The sequence below is a fragment of the Podarcis filfolensis genome (genome assembly GCF_964270895.1).
Source record: "Podarcis filfolensis genome assembly, chromosome: 4".
Lineage (NCBI taxonomy): Eukaryota > Metazoa > Chordata > Lepidosauria > Squamata > Lacertidae > Podarcis > Podarcis filfolensis.
Window position 1 is genome coordinate 30,219,776 of NC_139607.1, and position 19,991 is coordinate 30,239,766.

Genomic DNA, 19,991 nt, shown 5'->3' on the forward strand with positions numbered 1-19,991 from the left:
AGGAAATATTATTGTTTTTAGTTTCGAGTGAGATTTTTTTATTGACTGTTAAAGGAGAAATCAACTTCGGCTAGCCGATAGGAGCCAACTACATCTACCCACAATGCTGCAAGTTAGGTAATCTTAGCTTATAGTGTCAGACTAGGACCCGGGAGACCAAGGTTCAAATCCCCACTAAGCCATGAAGCTCACTGGGTGACCTTGGGCCAGTGATTGCCTCTCAGCCTGACCTACCTCACAGGGTTGTTGTGGTGAATTAAACGAGGAGGGGGGACAGCCATGTATACCACCTTGTGCTCCTTGGTAAAAACAAGGTGGACTACAGAGGTAATAAATAAATACATAATGTAAGAAATAAATAATAAGTTTAAACTTACCCTTGAATAATCGTGAACATACAAAGCAAATATCGGCAGCACAGCAGTGAAAAGGCGGAGTTTTAATCCTAGAGTATTTGGGGCATCTAACAAAGATTGCTGGTTTTCAGTATTGCTTCGTGTCCCCCCCCCCCCCACAAAAGTTCTCCACAAAATCAATTTCTGTATCACCCACCTGATTTGAGTACATAGAAGAATGATAGCATAACAGTGCAGGAAATCCCTAATGTGGTCTTCATGTTTTACTACACGAAAGGAAAGAGAGAGGAAGATTCATTAATGCCATTTTAACTTGATACATAACCCCAAAACACTTTCATTATTATTTTTACTGGTAACTGGTACCTGCAGCTGCAAGAATGCGTTTTTTTCCTAGTTTTTTGTTCTCCCGCCTTCAAAAAAGAAAAAGTTTCTTAGCACTTCATGCAACAGAAACCAAAAGGAAAAGCTTTTCATCTTTCCATCTATGAACAGAAAATCATTCTCCTACAACATGGAGAATGGGGAAGCCTTTGTGGTGCTAACCATCCACAGTAAGGTGCAGCTACCTTAATAACTATTGTGCTCTAGTAACACAAATAGCTCGCTACAGAGAAACATGTCCCTTTGAATGCACACAACATGTTAGTTCATGCACCAACAAGCAAATGTTAAGTTTTCATGCACATACACAAAACTCATTCTGTTCCCACAGCTGGTCCAAGCCACCTACCTGCCTCGGTCAAACAAGATGGTTTCCTCAACCCCTCATTCCACAAACAAAATCCTAATAAGGCCGCCAAGGAAAACGCTTCCTCCACTTCACCTGAGGGCAACAGGCTAGCTTAGCATGGCCTTTACATCTCTCTCTGCTACTCCATGTGCCCAGCACCTGCCCCTCCCCTGAGGTGGCTGCCTCACTCGGCCATTGTAGCTCCAACCCTGACTGCTACACCATTGCCTGGCCACATCTAGGCCTTGCTAGATATAGAGATGCCACCTGTTCCCTGGCTGGATATGTTTATGAGGAGATGAGTCTCAGCCCAAGGCGATTATCAGAATCACCACACGGTTGGGTCAGAAGAAAGTGGCTGGAACTTGTGAGAAAGTCATTGACTTCCACACGTGCGTTTGCAGCCAATCCCAGCTCAAGAACACACATCCCAGTATTAATATACACAGTTGCAAACATGCATTATATTTTGAGATAGAGGTTAAGCAGGTACATTTAAAAAATGAGGCATATGAAGTAACCTCAAGTGTAAGGAATAAGATCGCTGCAAATTCATTATTCAGTGACCAAAAGACACGGACAATTAAGGCAAAAGGTACAGCTACAACACATAAACAACAACAACACACCTAAAAAGTGAGAAATCAAAGCAATTTCCCACTTCCCTGGCCCACATAGTTAAGTAACTGTGACTCTAGCCTGTAATATAAGGCTGTAAAATCACAGAAGGATATTGTAATGATTCCATAGTTCATTAGCCACTGCTTGTAAGGTCAGGGCTGGGCCAAGACATTTGTTGCCTCGGGCAGTAGACAAGGTGGTGTCCCCCTCTCCATTCCACATGCAGAAGTTGACTGGACTGGCAGCTGAATCTTATATTTGCAAAGGCACTAGGACCGCATCCTTCACTGCACCTGAGGTTAGCAAGCTTGTTTAGGGTGCCTCATGACACACAGAGCTCTGTCCACACCTTTCCCTTCAGCATTTGATACCTGAGGCAGCTGCCACACTCTGCCTCATGGCATGTTTGGCACCAAGCAATGCCCACAGAATATTTAGTAGGCTGTTATTGCTTACATAGTTATTATTGCTTTCATCCAGTTTTGCTTGAACTGCTCTTCTACAAGGACATTAGAATCTAACAGTTATAAACACTAAAAGGAAAAATTTGACTCTTGCTGGGAGCTATCGATGCAGAATTAACCACAGGTATAAAATTTTTGCCCTGGCTGTCATCAATATTAAATTAAAGATAATTAACTACCTGAGATCATTTATGATCCTCTTTTGTCACCTGCCATTTTAGATCAAACATTATCATATTTATTTGTTGCTGGTTTCAATCTCAATTTTTGCATTATATTATTTTACTTTACTTCTATTCGTTATTGTGGGGAAGACCATGAAGGATTTTCACATTCCAGTTTTGAACTTTGGCCAATGGCAAGATACTACAGAAAAATCCCGAAAAGCTTCTCTGAAGGAATGGAGAGCCTCCCCTGAGCAATATTTATATTTGACCAATGGCAGCTAGAAAAGAAGTTATTCTAATAGTACAGTCATCTAACAGTGAGATTGTAAAAAAAAGAAAAAAGTGCATTTTCAACTAAGCTGTGAAAATCCAAGATGCTCAAGTCTCCCACTTTACTTTTTTTTAAAAAAGATGGTTGTTTCTAACAGTCTGAAATATTATTTCTAGCCTCCATTCCTAGCTTCTGCTAAAATTATCAGTGCTTTAAAAGTATTTTCTTACTATCTCATAGGATCTTTAGGTCCAGGGTATCTCAGGAATCACCTGAACTCTCATATCCCAGCACAATCACTGAAATCATCTTCAGGAGCATTGCTGGTCCATCCCTGAGTTTGTGAGTCACATTTGACAACAACGAGAAACTGAGTCTTTAGTGTCATCGGTCCAGACACTCTGCCAATAGAGATTCAGTGCGTGTCTTCTGTGCCAACTTTTAAAACGCCTGATGAAAACTTTTTTATTCCACCAGCGCCTATGCAAGCAATCTCCTACAATGGTAAACCATTGTAAGCTCATCTGCTTTTAATCATTTTTTAATGCTTTCATTGTATGGCTTTTATCTTTTTTAATGTTGTAAACCGCTTTGATACGGTTCATGGTTTAGCGCTATACAAATATTTTTAATAAATAAATGTACATTCCTTTAAAAAGAAAACAATAGTATACAATGGCAGATCATACCAGCACATTAAGTTGCTCATTTCTAAATACTAAAGAATTTTCTCATTAACCTTTCTCAAATATTGGACAGTTATTGTTAGCCTTTATAAAGTTAATTCCACAAACCTGGGACAGAAGAGAATCAACCACCTTTCAGGTCCAAAAACTCTGTAGTGTCTCATGATGAAGCACCAAACATCTTCTTTCCAGAAAATTCCACCCCAAAGTTGCCTTGCCCCTTGTTATTGTAATCCTTCGTGGAAGAATAGAGTGTGGGTCTATTCTGGCAACAGTTCAATATAAAAAGGCTGGAAAGTCTACAGTACTCCTTAATGGAAATACAAAAGACGCATTAATATCTCAAAACACCCTTATGTCCGATGAGAGCTCAAAACAGCCATACCACATCTCTCTTTTTGAAGCTCTGTTGGAGAGAAAAACCTGTTGCTGCATTCTGATCTTCTCCTCTATAAAATCAGCTTTGGGCATTATGGAAGTGTGCACATTTGCTGATGGTGAAGACCATGAAATTTAGCACCCTGTGGAGTAGTTCCATTGTACGGAATGCCTGGTGTATACCGAACTTGCCAGCGTACACTTCTCGCTGCGTAAGGAAAGCTACAGAAGCAAGTCTAATCCGTATCCTACCGGATAGAAGTGGAAACCCACAAGCAGATGTGTGGCAAGAGCTTCACTCCTCTCCTTAAACGGGTTTTACCCGTTTACAGAGTTGTAGGCAAGGAAGTTGTTAGGGCAGAGCAAACAATTATGCACCAACTTCAAAACAGCACAAATCAAAACTCTGAAAGGGGTGGTTTCCTTCCCAACATTTGCAATGGTGTGGGTGTGCTGAGCTCTCTCCAGAGCCAAGTTGGAAAAGATAATCTCATCTGAAACAAACATGGAATTTCACGCAGGAAATTCTCCTGGCCCCTGATTGAGTAAGAGCCATCTGTATGACAAACCAAACAAGTTGAGAGGGGAAATGTGCTTAAAATGTATGGCATGTATGCAGTCCAGACTCTAATATTACCCAACTGCATCTCTGTTTCAAATCATGGTTGCTTCAGAAAGGAGGATGATATTTTTAATCACCTCACTTTGAATTGTGGGAGTGGGGAGGGGGAGAGCACAAGCATGTGTGTCTGTGGTAATTCACAAGAAGAGAAGTCAAACTCTCAGCGGTTCCCTTGCTGCAAAACTAGTTGGAACAGTTCTTCAACTCTACATTGAAAAGGACCCTCCAAGATTGGTAAAGAGCATGGCATCATGAAAATGGTGTGAGAGGAAGTCAAAGTACCAGGTCAAGAATGGAAAGAATGTCTGTCAAGTACCTGGAGAAGGGCTAAGAAATTGCCACATCATTTGCACTTGCAAAATGGCATGTACCAAACCCTAATGCACTTCCTTCTTAGGGGTTACCAGCTACGGAGTTGGCCACCTGGTCTACACATCACTTCTGCTGTAGTGATCACCACATCCTCATTCATATTGTTGGTCACCAGAGGTGTATCTAGGGGTTGGTGAAACCAGGGGGCACAAAAATCACCTATCAGACCATGCATGGTGCATATGTATGTTGCAATGTGCCGCTTCTGTCGCAGTGAGATCAAATGCGGGAGAACCTTCCTCGCACCACAGGACAAAAGTGTGTGAATTTTTCCACCCTTCCTCCTTGCCTCACCCTCACTCCAGATGCTTTGAATACTTGGATCCTGTAAAATGTACCATTTTTTTTGCTCTATAAGACGCACTTTTCCCCTCCTAAAAAGTAAGGGGAAATGTGTGTGTGTGTTATGGAGCAAACGCAGGCAGGAGGCTCTGCTCAGCACTCCCTTTAAAGAACCGTGTGGAGCATGTGTGTGGCTCTTTGGGGCTTTTCCCCAAGGAGGGAGAAGGGCTGCCCTCGGCTCTTGGGGGAATCTTCATCCAGCTGCTCGGGAGAGGCTGTGTACAGCTATCCCATAAGCCAGGACAGCAAGGAGGATCGCTGCACAGCGATCCTGCTTGCTGTCCTGGCTTCTGGCTTAGTGCGCGGCTCTTGCAGGAGGTGGGGGGAAAGCCCCCAGAAAAGCCCCCAAGAGCCGCGCGGAGCGTGTGTGCTCTTGGGGGCTTTTTCCTCCTCAGGGATGCATACAGGCTCTGCTCAGCGCTCCCTTTAAATAATATTTTTTCCCCTTGCATTCCCCCTCTAAAAACTAGGTGCATCTTAGGATCAGGTGCATCTTATGGAGCAAAAAATACGGTAGTTATTCTAACATGACTATTGTGGTAAAGGGATTCTTTTTCATTGGGAGGAGTGCTGATACAGCTCGTGGTCAAAGGCGCAAGGGACCCTGGGTACACCTCTGTTGGTCACTGTAGGGAGTGGGTGTATATGTAATCACCCCAAATGAGTGACCCTTCACCATTACATTTGGGGTAGGTGGAAACGTTCTATGGAGTCTGCTGGGTGCATTGCATATGGGGCAGGTAGTCTAGGATTTGCATACCTGAAGATCCCATTCATTTTCAGCGCAAAGCAACCAACCCGACTTCTACATCCCCACCAGTATGCATAGCACAATGCATTGCACAAACCCAAGTACACCTAGAAGTAAGCAACCTTTCTGTTGGGTGAATCAAACTTCTAGCTGCAAGACCCTCAATGCCCTTGGAGTACAGAAACAAAAGGAAAGGCCAACAGGAATTTACAGCGATGGTGACAGAACTTTCCATAGCTTTCAAAGTTTTACAAATAACAATTTCTGAGGCAAGTTGTGTATACCGTATCCTTAGGCTAGAACATGGTATGGAAATTCAGAGATACTTTCAAAACATGCAGACAATCTTAGCAGCGTTCATCCTTGGTATGTGCCCATTTTAATTGTCTGTACATGTCTTGCTAATTTCCTGAGGCACAGTTCAAAATAGGTCTCAACAAGCAAAACTCAGAAATATATCTTCACCCAGCAAGAATACGCCAGACAGCGTTCTATTGCGTGGACAGGCAGCCCCCATGTGGAATAACTACTCAAGACAATGTGCTATGGGATTAAAATTGGCCACAACTTTATTAAGTTTCAGATGTGGGTAGACCTTGGCTCAGGCATTGGGCGTTTATCCCTCCCAGTCCCCCGCCTGGGATCTGGGGAACACCAGGGTTATCCAGTGTAGGGGGGGATGGGCTGGCTCTGGAGAACATATGTTCAAGCAGAGAGAGCCCACCCCTGTTATGCCGCCGTCGCAGGGGAGAGCAATGACGACCTCTAGGCATACGGTCAAAGCCTCCCCTCAAAAACCCCTTTAACAGGGAACCCTGGTATCGCCACCGCAAAGAGGAAGGGGGCATGGGTCACTGCTGCACGCCCCAACCCCATTCAAGGAAGATAGACTAAAGGATTCTGCCCAATGCCTGATACCACCAAAGTTGTGACGTTTTGCTATGGGAAAGGCAAACCTGCCAATGCAGGAAAATTCCTTTCCGGCCCTTCTACAGTGACCTTGACGTAGCAGCGCCCGCGTACCTGTGGAGAAAAGGTTAACCTGCAAAAGAAATCTTAACTGAGGGTGGGTAGGGTGGGAGAAGCTCTGGAGCCAACTGACGATTCCCAGGTAAGATCCTCCCTCTATTGTGTGGGCAGGTGGTCCCTCCCCCTACCTGCCCTGATCACCTTGGCAACGCTTCCCCAGGCGGGATTGGACAATGACTGAGGTAGGCGGAGACCTCCAGGTATCCCACCTGGGGGGAGGCAGAGCCAAGCCTGTTCTAATGGTGCCGCATAGGGTTCAGGAGCTGCGCACAACCACGCAAAGGGCGCCCCCCATTTAATGTGGGGAGTGGTCATTGTTGTGTCCACAATCGCAAGATCTAGTTCCTCATGAATCAATGCCAGTTCTTCAGAGCTCATTAGCATATGTGATTTGGGGGGTTTTTTTGGGGGGGGGATAACCGTATGAATCAATTTACACTTCCTGAACTCGGTTGCTATCTCATGACCACAGACTGTTTGAGATTTCAAAATCTTGAGTAGTATGGTGTAATCCACAAATGTAGCCATCATCACTGTACATCTGATTCCAGATCATTTATGAATAAATTTAAAAGCAGAAGTCCCAATATAAATGCCATCGCAACAGATTCTGTTTGCACCTTCCTTCTGCTTTGTTTAATCAGTCACCAATGCATAAGGAAATCTTTTTGTCTTAACACATGACTGCTAAATTCATTCAGGAGCTTTAAGGGAAGGACTTTGCCCAAAGCTTTTGGAAAACAAAATAGATGATGTCTACCAGATTAGCCCCGACTTCACGCTTGTTCGTATGCTTTCAAAGCACTCCAGAACACATGGCAAGACTTCCTGTTACATAAGCCATGCGGCAAGGCTTTAAGCTGCCTTTTCATTTCATAATAAGGCACTCAAGGAAGTAATCGATGAAGGTTAAAAACCATGCAATCATCTTATTTTATTTTAAATGTAAGCAAACCAGGATTGCTGCCAATAATCAGGGACACCAAGAAAACAATGTAGGAGCTATTCAAGTCACAGACATGCCAAGGCAAACATATTTTTGCTTGCTGCCTAAACCTCACTCGGGGAGGAGCTAAGTTCACCTCTTGAGGCAGGAAATTCCAGAGTTTTGAAACTGAAGCAGGGAAGAATATCCCATGTTTCTGGCAACACCACCTCCAGAGATAAGGCACAGAACAGAGCCTCCCCAACAATCTGAGTGGGCAAGAGCACATGAGAAGTGTCCTTAGGAACCTACCTTAGATCTTCAGTTACCTTTGAGGCACCTGACTCAGCATTGTCCACACTGAATGGCAAACAGCTCTCCAGGGTTTCATATAGGATTCTTTGGGGAGATGCCAGGAATTGAACCTGGAATCTTCTGAATGCAAAGCAGATGCTCTTGCCACTGAGCCACAGCTCTTCTCTAAAAGTCCCTTTCAAGTAGCCTGGTCTTAAGCCCCTGAAAGCTCAGAATGAACAGAGAAGCCAGTGGGGTTGATAAAATTCCATTCCTTCTCAATACAGGGAGGGGATGCATTTGCCACCCTCTCCTCCCCTGCAAGATGAGGAGAGGTGGACTCTCCCACAGGGGCCATGTGGGCAACCACATGGGATGATGCGCCCTATAGAAGTGGAGAACAGGCTATTTCAGCCCACTCCATAGCTGACTAATATCAAAGGCAGAGTAGTGTGTGGGCCTGTCAGGCGCATTGGGGTGAACGCTGGCTGAGAAGAAGAAGAAGAAGAAGAAGAAGAAGAAGAAGAAGAAGAAGAAGAAGAAGAAGAGAGAGAGGAGGAGGAGGAGGAGGAGGAGGAGGAGGAGGAGGAGGAGGATTGGATTTGATATCCCGCTTTATCACTATCCAAAGGAGTCTCAAAGCGGCTAACATTCTCTTTTCCCTTCCTCCCCCACAACAAACACTCTGTGAGGTGAGTGAGGCTCAGAGACTTCAAAGAAGTGTGACTAGCCCAAGGTCACCCAGCAGCTGCATGTGGAGGAGCAGGGACGCGAACCCAGTTCACCAGATTACGAGTCCACTGCTCTTAACCACTACACCACACTGAGAGGGTCACAGTGTATATGTCATGTTCATATACCCAAGGGACGCAGGTGGCACTGTAGTCCAAACCACTGAGCCTCTTGGGCTTGCCAATCGGAAGGTCGGCAGTTTGAATCTGTGTGACAGGGTGAGCTCCCGTTGCTCTTTCCCAGCTCCTGCCAACCTAGCAGTTTGAAAGCACGCCAGTGCAAGTAGATAAATAGGTACTGATGTGGTGGGGAAGGTAAATGACGTTTCCGTGTGCTCTGACTTCTGTCATGGTGTTGTGTTACTCCAGGAGCGGTTTAGTCATGCTGCCCACATGACCCGGAAAGCTGTCTGTGGACAAATGCCAGCTCCCTCGGCCTGAAGTGAGATGAGCGCCACAACCCATAGTTGCCTTTGACTGGACCTAACCATCCAGGGGTCATTTACCTTTTACCTTTACCTTACCCAAGGGGTATGCAGTGAGAGGGAGGAGTTCCCTCAGGCCTTGCTGGGTGATCACAGCATGCGCCTGGTAGCTGGCTCAGAAGATGGGAAAGCTGAAATACCTCCAGCAACCCATCTCACTGCCTGAACCTCATTGGTTTCGATTAATTTGGTTGAATCATTCTGAATATTCTCTAGTTGTTATAGTTTAATAAACATAACCTATTACCCATCTATATTGTCTTGAGTCTTATTGGATGTGTTGGCAAATATAAAAACAAAAAAAAATTTTTTCCTTCCAGTAGCACCTTAAAGACCAACTAAGTTCTTTCTGTAAGACCTATTGCAGTCGTTAAGAGTCGTCAACAGGCTCATCACAGCTATCTGCCAATCACCCATTCCAACCACCCTTCTGAGTAATACCCCTCCCCACCTTCCCACTATATAGAAGGATCTGGCAACTTCTGTTTCGGTATATCTGAAGAAGTGTGCATGCACACGAAAGCTCATACCAAGAACTAACTTAGTTGGTCTTTAAGGTGCTACTGGAAGGGAAAAAAAAATTTTGTTTTGACTATGGCAGACCAACACGGCTACCTATCTGTAATTGGCAAATATAGTATATGTGATTTTTTTTGTTGTTTTAAAAGGCATACATGGCTCCCAGTACGTTTCCGAGCACAATTCAAAGTGTTGGTGCTGACCTTTAAACGGCCTCGGTCCTGCATACCTGAAGGAGCGTCTCCACCCCCATCGTTCAGCCCGGACACTGAGGTCCAGCTCCGAGGGCCTTCTGGCGGTTCCCTCATTGCGAGAAGTGAGGTTACAGGGAACCAGACAGAGGGCCTTCTCGGTAGTGGCACCCGCCCTGTGGAATGCCCTCCCATCAGATGTCAAGGAAATAAGCAGCTATCCTATCTTTAAAAGACATCTGAAGGGAGCCCTGTTCAGGGAAGTTTTTAATATTTAATGCTGTACTGTTTTTAACACTTGATTGGGAGCCACCCAGAGTGGCTGGGGAAACTCAGCCAGATGGGCGGGGTATAAATAAATTTATTATTATTATTATTATTGTTATTATTATTATTAAAAGCCAAAAGGTAGAATAAATATACTCTAAATAAATAACTAGCCGTATACTTAAAAAAAAAAAAACCAGCAACAGCAAGAAGTTAACTTTAACTGCCACATTTCAGACAAGTTTCTAAAGTATTTTCAAAGGCAAATCCACAGAATGTGTGTTAAGAGTTGCCCAGCCTTGATGTCAACAAGGCATTAATGATCATGGCTGTGGGACAACGGTCAGTTTTTGACAGGTCTAATTGATTGCTTAAAATTGATGTTACCTTATCTCTTTCCTGGAGGATTGCAAAGTAGCTAGAGTTCTGCAACCAACTGCACTTTTTTTGTTGGCTATATCTCATTTCGGGTTTTAAAAGAACTCTTGGGTGAATGGCATCTTGTTAATTAGACAATTAGCTCTAAAACATCCTCTCTGGTTTTCTAATTGATATAGCTGCTCAGGTGCCTTCTTCCTCAACAATGCTTCAGATGTGGGTTTCGCAAAACCATCCACAATAGAGGCAGATATAAAAATTTCATAGGAATCAGTGTATTGTGCAAGTTAAATGAATTATTACATAATTACAACAAAATTATTTCACCTATAGAAATAATCACACAGTTGTACAAAAAAAGATGATGCCACTTTCTAGCCTTACATATTTGGTTGAGATTTAAAAAGTCGAATCTGTGCTTCCACACTAGAGAATGCAGCCTCTAAAAATAATGTGAAACATTACATATCATAGAGATACAGTTAAAGTGCTCATGAGTCTGCAAATGTTTGGCTATTTTGAAACATCATGCACATAATCTTTTCAGAAGTGTAAAAAATAATTACCATCTAATAACTTCACTTAAAGTCACTCATGTGATTTTTTCCCCCTGCATTAAAGACTATGGCATTACAATTTAATTAAAATGTGAATAAATCACAGAGAATTCACACTCTTCCTTTTGCATCTGCTCACTGGTAAGACAATCCATCCAAAAAATATGGTGCTCTCTTAATGTTTTTCTCCTTGGGAGATACCGTAATAATATGCATAGTATATGGAATTATCCTTTAAAAGGGGAACGAACAAGTATTGGACAAATGAAGCAGCTATTTAAGCTGTTCCAAGTGAGCCCTTATGTTTCAGGTTAAAACCTGACTATGTATAAAGTCTGCACATGGGAGGGGGAAACACAGTTTCCTTCACATTCGCTTCCTTCCTCTGTAAAACAATTTTTGGCTCAAGCATTCACATTTTGCCATTTGTCCAAGGAACTCACTGAAGCAAACCAGAAGCTTCCTAGGTCCATGGCTGATCGCATCCTGGTAGGGAAGGCTCTTCCCAAGTGATCAAAAGTAGACATTCCTAGGGACTGCAACTCTCAACAGCCGCTTTCTGGGGTTATGCATGCAGCACACCTAGAACCATGCCTTGCACCCCTTGTTTGAACATGTTCAAGAGAACAGTGCATATGTGGTCTTGTTATGACCCTTCTGGTATCCAAGAAGAGTTAAAAAGTACTGGCAGCAAATTAAACTCGGAGGAAGGTGGTCTTCGGCTGGCTGGCATTTGGTACCGTACATTTTTCCAAAACTTTGTTGATGCCCTTTGAGATTTCTCCGAAAGGCCTTCTTCCCACCTGAGCACTCCATGTTTTTGTTTAAGGTATTTTAATGATTCTGGCATGTTGTCATAGTCTTTTATTTTATCCAGCTCAATCAGTATCACTTTAACTCCATCCCGAATAAGAGCGCTGTACACCGCAATTTCATGCTCAGAGGTCAGTCTCTGCGTGCTGAAGCAGGATGAATCCGGTACCAAGACGATGATCACTCTTCTGCATTGCTTCAGAGTTTCGTCAGCAACGCTGACCACCGCTGCATGTAAAGGAAGCATCAGTATAGGTTAACTAAGGAATCATATGTACAACTAAATTTGTTTATAAATTAAACAATAAGACCGTTTAGTCTTCATGAAGAAACATCTAATTCAGGAAAAGACATCTGAAGGCAGCCCTGTTTAGGGAAGCTTTTAATGTTTGACAGACTACTGTTTTTAATATTTTGTTGGAAGCCACCCAGAGTGGCTGGGGAAACCCAGCCAGATGGGCAGGGTATAAATAAATTATTATTATTATTATTATTATTATTATTATTATTATTATTATTATTATTATACCTCAGGTTACAGACGCTTCAGGTTACAGAAATCATTAGCTAAAGTGGTACCTCAGGTTAAGAACAGTTTCAGGTTAAGAACGGACCTCCAGAATGAATTAAGTTCTTAGCCTGAGGTAAGGTAAAGGGACCCCTGACCATTAGGTCCAGTCGTGACCGACTCTGGGGTTGCGGTGCTCATCTCGCTTTATTGGCCGAGGGAGCTGGCATACAGCTTCCAAGTCATGTGGCCAGCATGACTAAGCCACTTCTGACAAAACAGCAGCGCACGGAAACGCCGTTTACCTTCCCGCCAGAGTGGTACCTATTTATCTACTTGCACTTTGACGTGCTTTCGAACTGCCAGGTTGGCAGGAGCAGGGACCGAGCAACGGGAGCTCACCAGGGATTCGAACTGCCGACCTTCTGATTGGCAAGTCCTAGGCTCTGTGGTTTAACCCACAGCGCCACCCGTGTTCCTAACCCGAGGTACCACTGTATTATTATAGCAGTCAATTATGCAAACTCAGCCTTAGTCCTCATTTTCTTTGTCCCTGATCCTTATGGCAGGTAGAACAGGCAATATTGACAATTCTTACCTGACAGGTGACCCTCAGAAGAAGATATGTATTTCCCACTCAGACTGACACAGGAGAGGGAAAGCAGAAGAAGAAATGATGTATGAAATGCATGGGTAAGAAAATAACCAGATGGTGTTACAAGCAGAGTGGACAACATTGTTGAAGGTTAAGACAAAGTGGTATTCAGGCAGGGGAATTCCACAGCCGAGAGGTCAGGGACAGAACCCTTTTTTTTTAAAGTGAAGACAAAAGGGAGTCCTCAAGGCAGTACATGAAAGTGTCTGTCCAAAGGTAGAGGTCAGAGAGACACAAGAGAAGGCAGAGGGATTATCACTGAAATATCCAAGAAGCGAGATGAAATGTCAAGAAAAAGGAAGAAAGTGGGTGAAGGAAAAGGCCTGAAACAATTATTGAGAAGGGATTGGGGTGGGCATTATGATGATCTAGAACCACAAATGTGGAGGAAAACCACATACACATTTAAATCAACACATGAAACTGTTGTATACAGAATCAAGCTGTTAGTCCAATTAGCTCAGTCTTGTCTATACTGACAGCAGTTCTCCAGGGTTTCAGCAATCTTAGCCTACATGGAACTGCCAAAGATGCAAACTGGGACCTTCTGCATGCAAAGTATGGGCTCTAACCCACACATGGTTGAGCATTGCACCCCCAGCTTTTAAAGTGAAGTAAATAATGACCGCTCCCCGCTTAAAACGGGGGGCGCCCTTTGCGTGGACGCGTGCAGCCCCTAGATCTGGAGCGGCTCCAACAGCATAGGCTTGGCTTTGCCTTCCCTCAGGTGGGATACCTGGAGGTCTCCGCCTACCTCAGTCAGTTGTCCAATCCCACCTGGGGGAAGCGTTGCCAAGGAAACCAGGCCAGGTAGGGGAGAGATTACCTGCCCACACAATAGAGGGAGGCATGCGATGGGAGTGGTCTCCCATCCAGGCACTGACCAGAACCAAGCCTGCTTAGCTTCAGCAAGGTGGCTGAATAATGTATGCCCTCATACCTTGCTTCAGGACCATAGCTTGTACGTATCTGATCTTTTTAAATCGAGATGCCAAGGACCTTCTGCAAGCAGCTGAGATACAACCATAATTTCAAGAAGTTTACCACAGAGTTTGTCTCCAAACAATGCTCTGTCAAACGTAAACACACTTCTTTAATATACATACCTTGCCCTGGCAGATCGTCCCTTCCACATATAAAGAGCTTATAGCCGCATTGCTTTTCTAAGACTTCAGGCAATGCTTTCAGGACAAAGATATCAGATGAATATGCACAGTTCACTGAATTTTTGGGATACAACACATACGCATCGTAGAGCTTCCCGTCTGAAACTAGAGAAAGGAAAATGTAGTTTAAAAACATTGTGCTTTCTATGTTTTCCTAAAGGAAACAATATCTCATTCTTTCCTGTTGCTGGAGACTTAGTGTGTGAACCACCACTATGTGTTTGACTATATCAAATAAATCATTAAATAGATACATACATTTATTAGTTGTACCCTGCCCATTGGACTGGGTTGCCCCAGCTACTCTGGGTGGCTTCCAACAAGACTGAGAAATTTTCACATATCTTTTTTTATACCATTAGCTGTTAAAAGGACCAAGAGACAAATAATACCAATGAAATCAAAATTACTCAGTATCCCAAAAGATTTAAGATCAAAGGTCCAGAGTCAGGGTACTTTAAAAAAGAAGAAGAAGAAGAAGTATCTGCTTCTTATTAAACATATGCATGGTCTTCTAGATGTTGCTGAACAGTAAGTATAGCAAATGGTCAGTCACGGGAGCTGCATTCCAACAAGGTCTGGATGACCACAGCTGTATGATAAGGGTCGCTATACTATCACGGCCTCTCAGCTGAAACTAGGCAAAGCATTCCAATCCCTCCTTTTTATAAAAAGCATAGACAGAAATGGCGAGTGAAACATAATCCCTCATGGAAGCCTGTAAGCACTGACTCCTTGTTACAGTGGTACCTTGGTTCTCAAACGCCATGGTATTCAAAAAACTTGGAAACCAAACACTGCAAACCTGGAGGTAAGTGTTCCAGTTTGTGAACTATTTCCAGAAGCCAAACGTGCTCCATTTTGAGTGTTACGCTTCCAATTTGAGTGCCACACTTCCATTTTGAGTGTAACAATGAACTCTGTCTGTTTTTGCTATTTATTTTGCATTTTTATTTTTTGCGGCTTTTTTGTTTTGTTTTTGTGACTGTGTGGAACCCAGTTCAGTTACTGATTTATTGATTGACTGTGTGACTGCAGTACACTTACTGCTTTCATTTTATGGATCAATGGTCATAATAGATAGTAAAATTCATGTTAAATTGCTGTTTTAGGGGTTGTTTTTTAAAAGTCTGGAACGAATTAATTCATTTGGCATTACTTTTTATGGGATAGCACGCCTTGGTTTTGGAACACTTTGGTTTTGGAATGGGCTTCCAGAACAGATTAAGTTTGAGAACCAAAGTACACTGTACAGTGGTACCTCGGGTTAAGAACTTAATTCGTTCTGGAGGTCCATTCTTAACCTGAAACTGTTCTTAACCTGAGGTACCACTTTAGCTAATGGGGCCTCCTGCCGCTGCCACGCAATTTCTGTTCTCATCCTGAAGCAAAGTTCTTAACCTGAGGTACTATTTCTGGGTTAGCGGAGTCTGTAACCTGAAGCATCTGTAACCCGAGGTACCACTGTACAACAAAAATTTTTAATGATGAGGAGCAGAAACCCTTTTATTTCTCATTCACCACTAGATGGCATCAAGCTATTGAAAATACAGCAGCAAACTTACCTCCCTTACCGAGAAGAACCTGGCAGGACTCCCGATACCAAAGCACAATGTCAACTTTGAAAAACTTGTAGATGAGCAGAGCTGCCAGTATAACAAGAAGCGGGGAAACAAGACCTCCAATCAAATAACCCTGAAAGTTCCGAGCTGTATTGGCAAAGGTAAAACAAGAAGTGTTAAAAAAGCGGGGCAAATAAACAATGGTGCACAGTGTCATGGTGACAGATTGCATAAGAAGTTTGTGCCCACATAAGAAGAGGACGCTGGATTAGGCCAATGGCCCACCCAGTCCAGCATCCTGTTCTCACAGTGGCCAACCAGATGCCGGTGGGAAAACTTGCAAGCAGGAGTCAAGCCCAAGAGCACCCTCCCCTTCTGTGTTTGCAGGAACTGGTATTCAGAAGCACTGTTGACTCCAACTGCAAAGGCAAAGAATGGCAATCATGGCTAGTAACCCCTGATGGTCCTCTTCTCCATGAATTTGTCTAATCCTCCTTTTAAGCCATCCTGCTTGGTGGTCATCACTGCCTCCTGTAGAAGCAGGTTCCATAGTTTAGGTAAAGGTAAAGGTACCCCTGACCATTCGGTCCAGTCGTGGCCGACTCTGGGGTTGCGGTGCTCATCTCGCTTTACTGGCCGAGGGAGCCGGCGTACAGCTTCCGGGTCATGTGGCCAGCATGACTAAGCCGCTTCTGGTGAACTAGAGCAGCGCACGGAAACGCCGTTTACCTTCCCGCCAGAGTGGTACCTATTTATCTACTTCACTGGCGTGCTTTCGAACTGCTAGGTTGGCAGGAGCAGGGACCAAGCAACGGGAGCTCACCCCGTCGCGGGGATTCGAACCGCCGACCTTCCGACCGGCAAGCCCAAGACTCAGTGGTTTAACCCACAGTGCCACCTGTGTCCCTTAGTTTAACTATGTGTGAATAGTTGTCTTTTCTCTGTCTTGAATCTTCTAATGTTCAGCTTCATTGGATGTCTCCAGCCTCTTGCCTTATGAGAAAACGTATTCAATTTCTCCACATAATTTTCACCTAAACTTAAAAGTCCCAGCTGCTGCAATGTTCTATCATAGGGGAATTGCTCCACCCCCTCGATCATTTTGCTTGTCCTTTTCTGAACTTTTTCCAACTCTACAATATCAATTTTGAGGTGAGGAGACCAGGACTGTAACAGTGGCGTGCGGTCAGTGGACTAGGGGGACAAGGCTAGTCCCCGAAATGTTCCTGGTAAATTAAGAGTAAAGGTAAAGGGACCCCTGACCATTTGGTCCAGTCGTGACCGACTCTGGGGTTGTGGCGCTCATCTCACTTTATTGGCCGAGGGGGCCGCCGTGCAGCTTCCGGGTCATGTGGCCAGCATGACTGAGCCACTTCTGGCAAACCAGAGCAGCACACGGAAACACCATTTACCTTCCCGCCAGAGTGGTACCTATTTATCTACTTGCACTTTGACGTGCTTTCGAACTGCTAGGTGGGCAGGAGCAGGGACCGAGCAATGGGAGCTCACCCCGTCGCGGGGACCGTGCCGACCTTCTGATCGACAAGTCCTAGGCTCTGTGGTTTAACCCACAGCGCCACCCGCATCCCTAAATTAGAGTATTAAAGTATTAAAGCGTGGCGCCTCCTTCCCAAAGCCCTGGAAGTTTGTGCCCAGCTTGGAGGGGTTGGCATGATAATCCCACAGGGTCCAGGAGCCTTCCAGCCAACTTCCCAAAACCCACCCGGCTGCTTTCAGCATTTGACTTCCACCACCCCGGAAAAATTCCTGTGGACACCCATGACTACAATTGTTTCCCGTAATATCGCCTGCCCAAATAGAAGCATTTCTTTAAAAAAATTCTAAAACAAATGTTATCAAGCGTGTTTCTGATGCCTGCTTCGTCCCTTCACTTGTTGCACTAGCTGTGTGTACAACAGAAAACCACACAACATGAGGCTGCATGATACCATCTTATACATAAAAAACTTACCTGGAGGTTTTAGCATGATGTATACAACTCTTGGAGCAGTTCTAATAGACCATACAGTGCAGAAGTATTTTTGGTAGTGTTTAGGTTTCACTACAGAAATATTAAACTTTTCTCTCACTAGCTGAAGTTCTCCATTAGGTGACTTATCCCTGGTGGCATAAAAAAGCAGAAAAAAATAAGAAACATGAAAGTTTAACAGGGCTGATTTGTATGATGTTGTGTCACACTTTTCTTGAACAAAGCTACAAGGATTAAAGATAGAGAAACTGTGCTTAAATGCTGAGGGGAATTATTAAATTTCCTGGTTTCAGCAAAAAGCCACGTTCCTTCAGTTTCACTATGAATCATACCAGTATCCAAATTACACAGAAGACGGCCTTCTTAGTGACTGCTCCCAGACTTTGCAACTCCCTCCCTAGAGACATTAGACTGGTTCCCTTCTTGTTATCCTTCTGCCATCAGGTGACTACTTCCTTGTTCCAACAAAGGAATTGGGAATTGACTGCTTTTAATGAAAGAGCTGTGGTGCCATGCTGTTTTTTTTATTGTAATTAGCTGTTTGATTTTAATAGAATATATATTCTAACAATGCTTAATTGTTTTTAATGGTTGTTTTTTTTTAAATATGTTTTTAGCTGTTCTTATTTTTACCTGTATGCCACCTGTATTTCCCTCTCAGGGGAAAACAGGCAGAGTATAAATAAAAGTATAATAATAATTATAACATTAATCCTTGATAATTGGTCGGGCGACACTGTCCACAACATTTGGAAAGCACCATATTAGATATCATGCCGCCTTACAATGATTTCAATGTCAAGTAACCCCCAACTTGTCCTAATTCCAAAGACCAAAGGAAATTGAGTTAGTATTTACAGAGACTGGGTGAGTGTTGCTTTTAAATCCCGAGTAGAGATATCCTCAAGGTTCCAGGATACATATGGTTCATCCCAAATACCCGACGAGGCATTACAGGTCACGGCAATACTGGACCCTAAAAACATGAAAGAATAATTGCAAATAACAGAAACTGTTAGGATGTAGTTTAGGACCATGAAAAAATAGTTTCATATTAAGTGCAGTAGTTGCTTACCAAGTTCTACTTCAATTGAATTATTGTTTGGATAAATGATGTCCAGCGGTATTCTCTTCGGAGGCGCTAACAATGGAAAGAAGTGTTAACAGAAACAACAAATCATCGTTGCACAATCTATTACACGTTGCTCTGCTAGGAAGTTCTTGATATTATTTTCTTGTTACTGCGGACTGTCGTCCATTAGCAACCATTTATTTCACTACTCATTGGAAAAAGCCGCTTCATGGTGCATATCCAGATACAAGTAAAACATTTATTGGCAGCCTAGAAACAAAGGTTTATACCTAGTGGTTGAACCAACAGATGGCAGCTTGCACAACCAATCTTCCCCTTCACCTCCTGAAAAGCCTTCCCAGACAACCCTCTGAAGAGGATTTTTCAAGGAACTGCAGGGGGTGGGAGACTGATTGGTGCAAGCTGCCTTCACTTGTGTAATTGCTGGCTACAATCCAAAATATTTGTATCTTGACCAGACATTACATGCAAGTACATCACAAATGCTATTAATGCTATTAATCAGACTATGAACAAAATCAGACTATCTTGATGCAAACGTTCTGCACATTTATGTCACAATACTTTTCGTTAAGATTCAAGACTCCTCTCTAGAAAAGACGGACTTTTGAAACCTAACATAGATACGCTTAACTGAACATTAACTCCAAAAGCGGCCAGAGTCAAATACCCCTTTAAGTGTTCAACAGATCCAGAAGCAGCATGGGAGTAAAAGGACAAAAGAATACAAAAACAAAAATATGATCTTGCCCAGTGCTGTTCTGGAACAAATCACGTTTGTTTTAACAATGCATTTATGATGCATTTGTGGTATTATTAGATAACCTACATTCTGTAGCTTACCAATAGTATTTTCAGGAAAACTCGGAGATGTGGCAGACCTAACCAATAAAGTATCAAGAAGCAAATATATATATTAACTTCTTTATACCCCATCTTTCAGGATATAAACTCTTCCAAAGCATTTTACAAATAAAACTAAACTACATTTTAAAAGCCCCACAAATATCTGCATGTAAGATGTCATCAGGGTTCTTGACACAGGGCAGCTGGCAAAAAGGAATA

At 43.3% G+C, this 19,991-nt stretch overlaps 1 protein-coding gene across 1 annotated transcript in view; it reads right to left on the bottom strand.

The window, feature by feature from the left end:
* LOC310761818 (uncharacterized protein) overlaps window positions 1-19,991 on the bottom strand; it is a 67,085-nt gene that overhangs the window by 19,308 nt on the left and 27,786 nt on the right. Inside the window, exons 6-12 of the mRNA XM_083612017.1 lie at window positions 18,909-18,974; window positions 18,692-18,809; window positions 17,816-17,964; window positions 15,847-15,990; window positions 14,222-14,386; window positions 11,789-12,180; window positions 553-619 (exon numbers count right to left, since the gene is read on the bottom strand). Coding sequence (XP_083468143.1) covers window positions 553-619; window positions 11,789-12,180; window positions 14,222-14,386; window positions 15,847-15,990; window positions 17,816-17,964; window positions 18,692-18,809; window positions 18,909-18,974 — 1,101 coding nt within the window. The remainder of the gene's footprint in view (window positions 1-552; window positions 620-11,788; window positions 12,181-14,221; window positions 14,387-15,846; window positions 15,991-17,815; window positions 17,965-18,691; window positions 18,810-18,908; window positions 18,975-19,991) is intronic.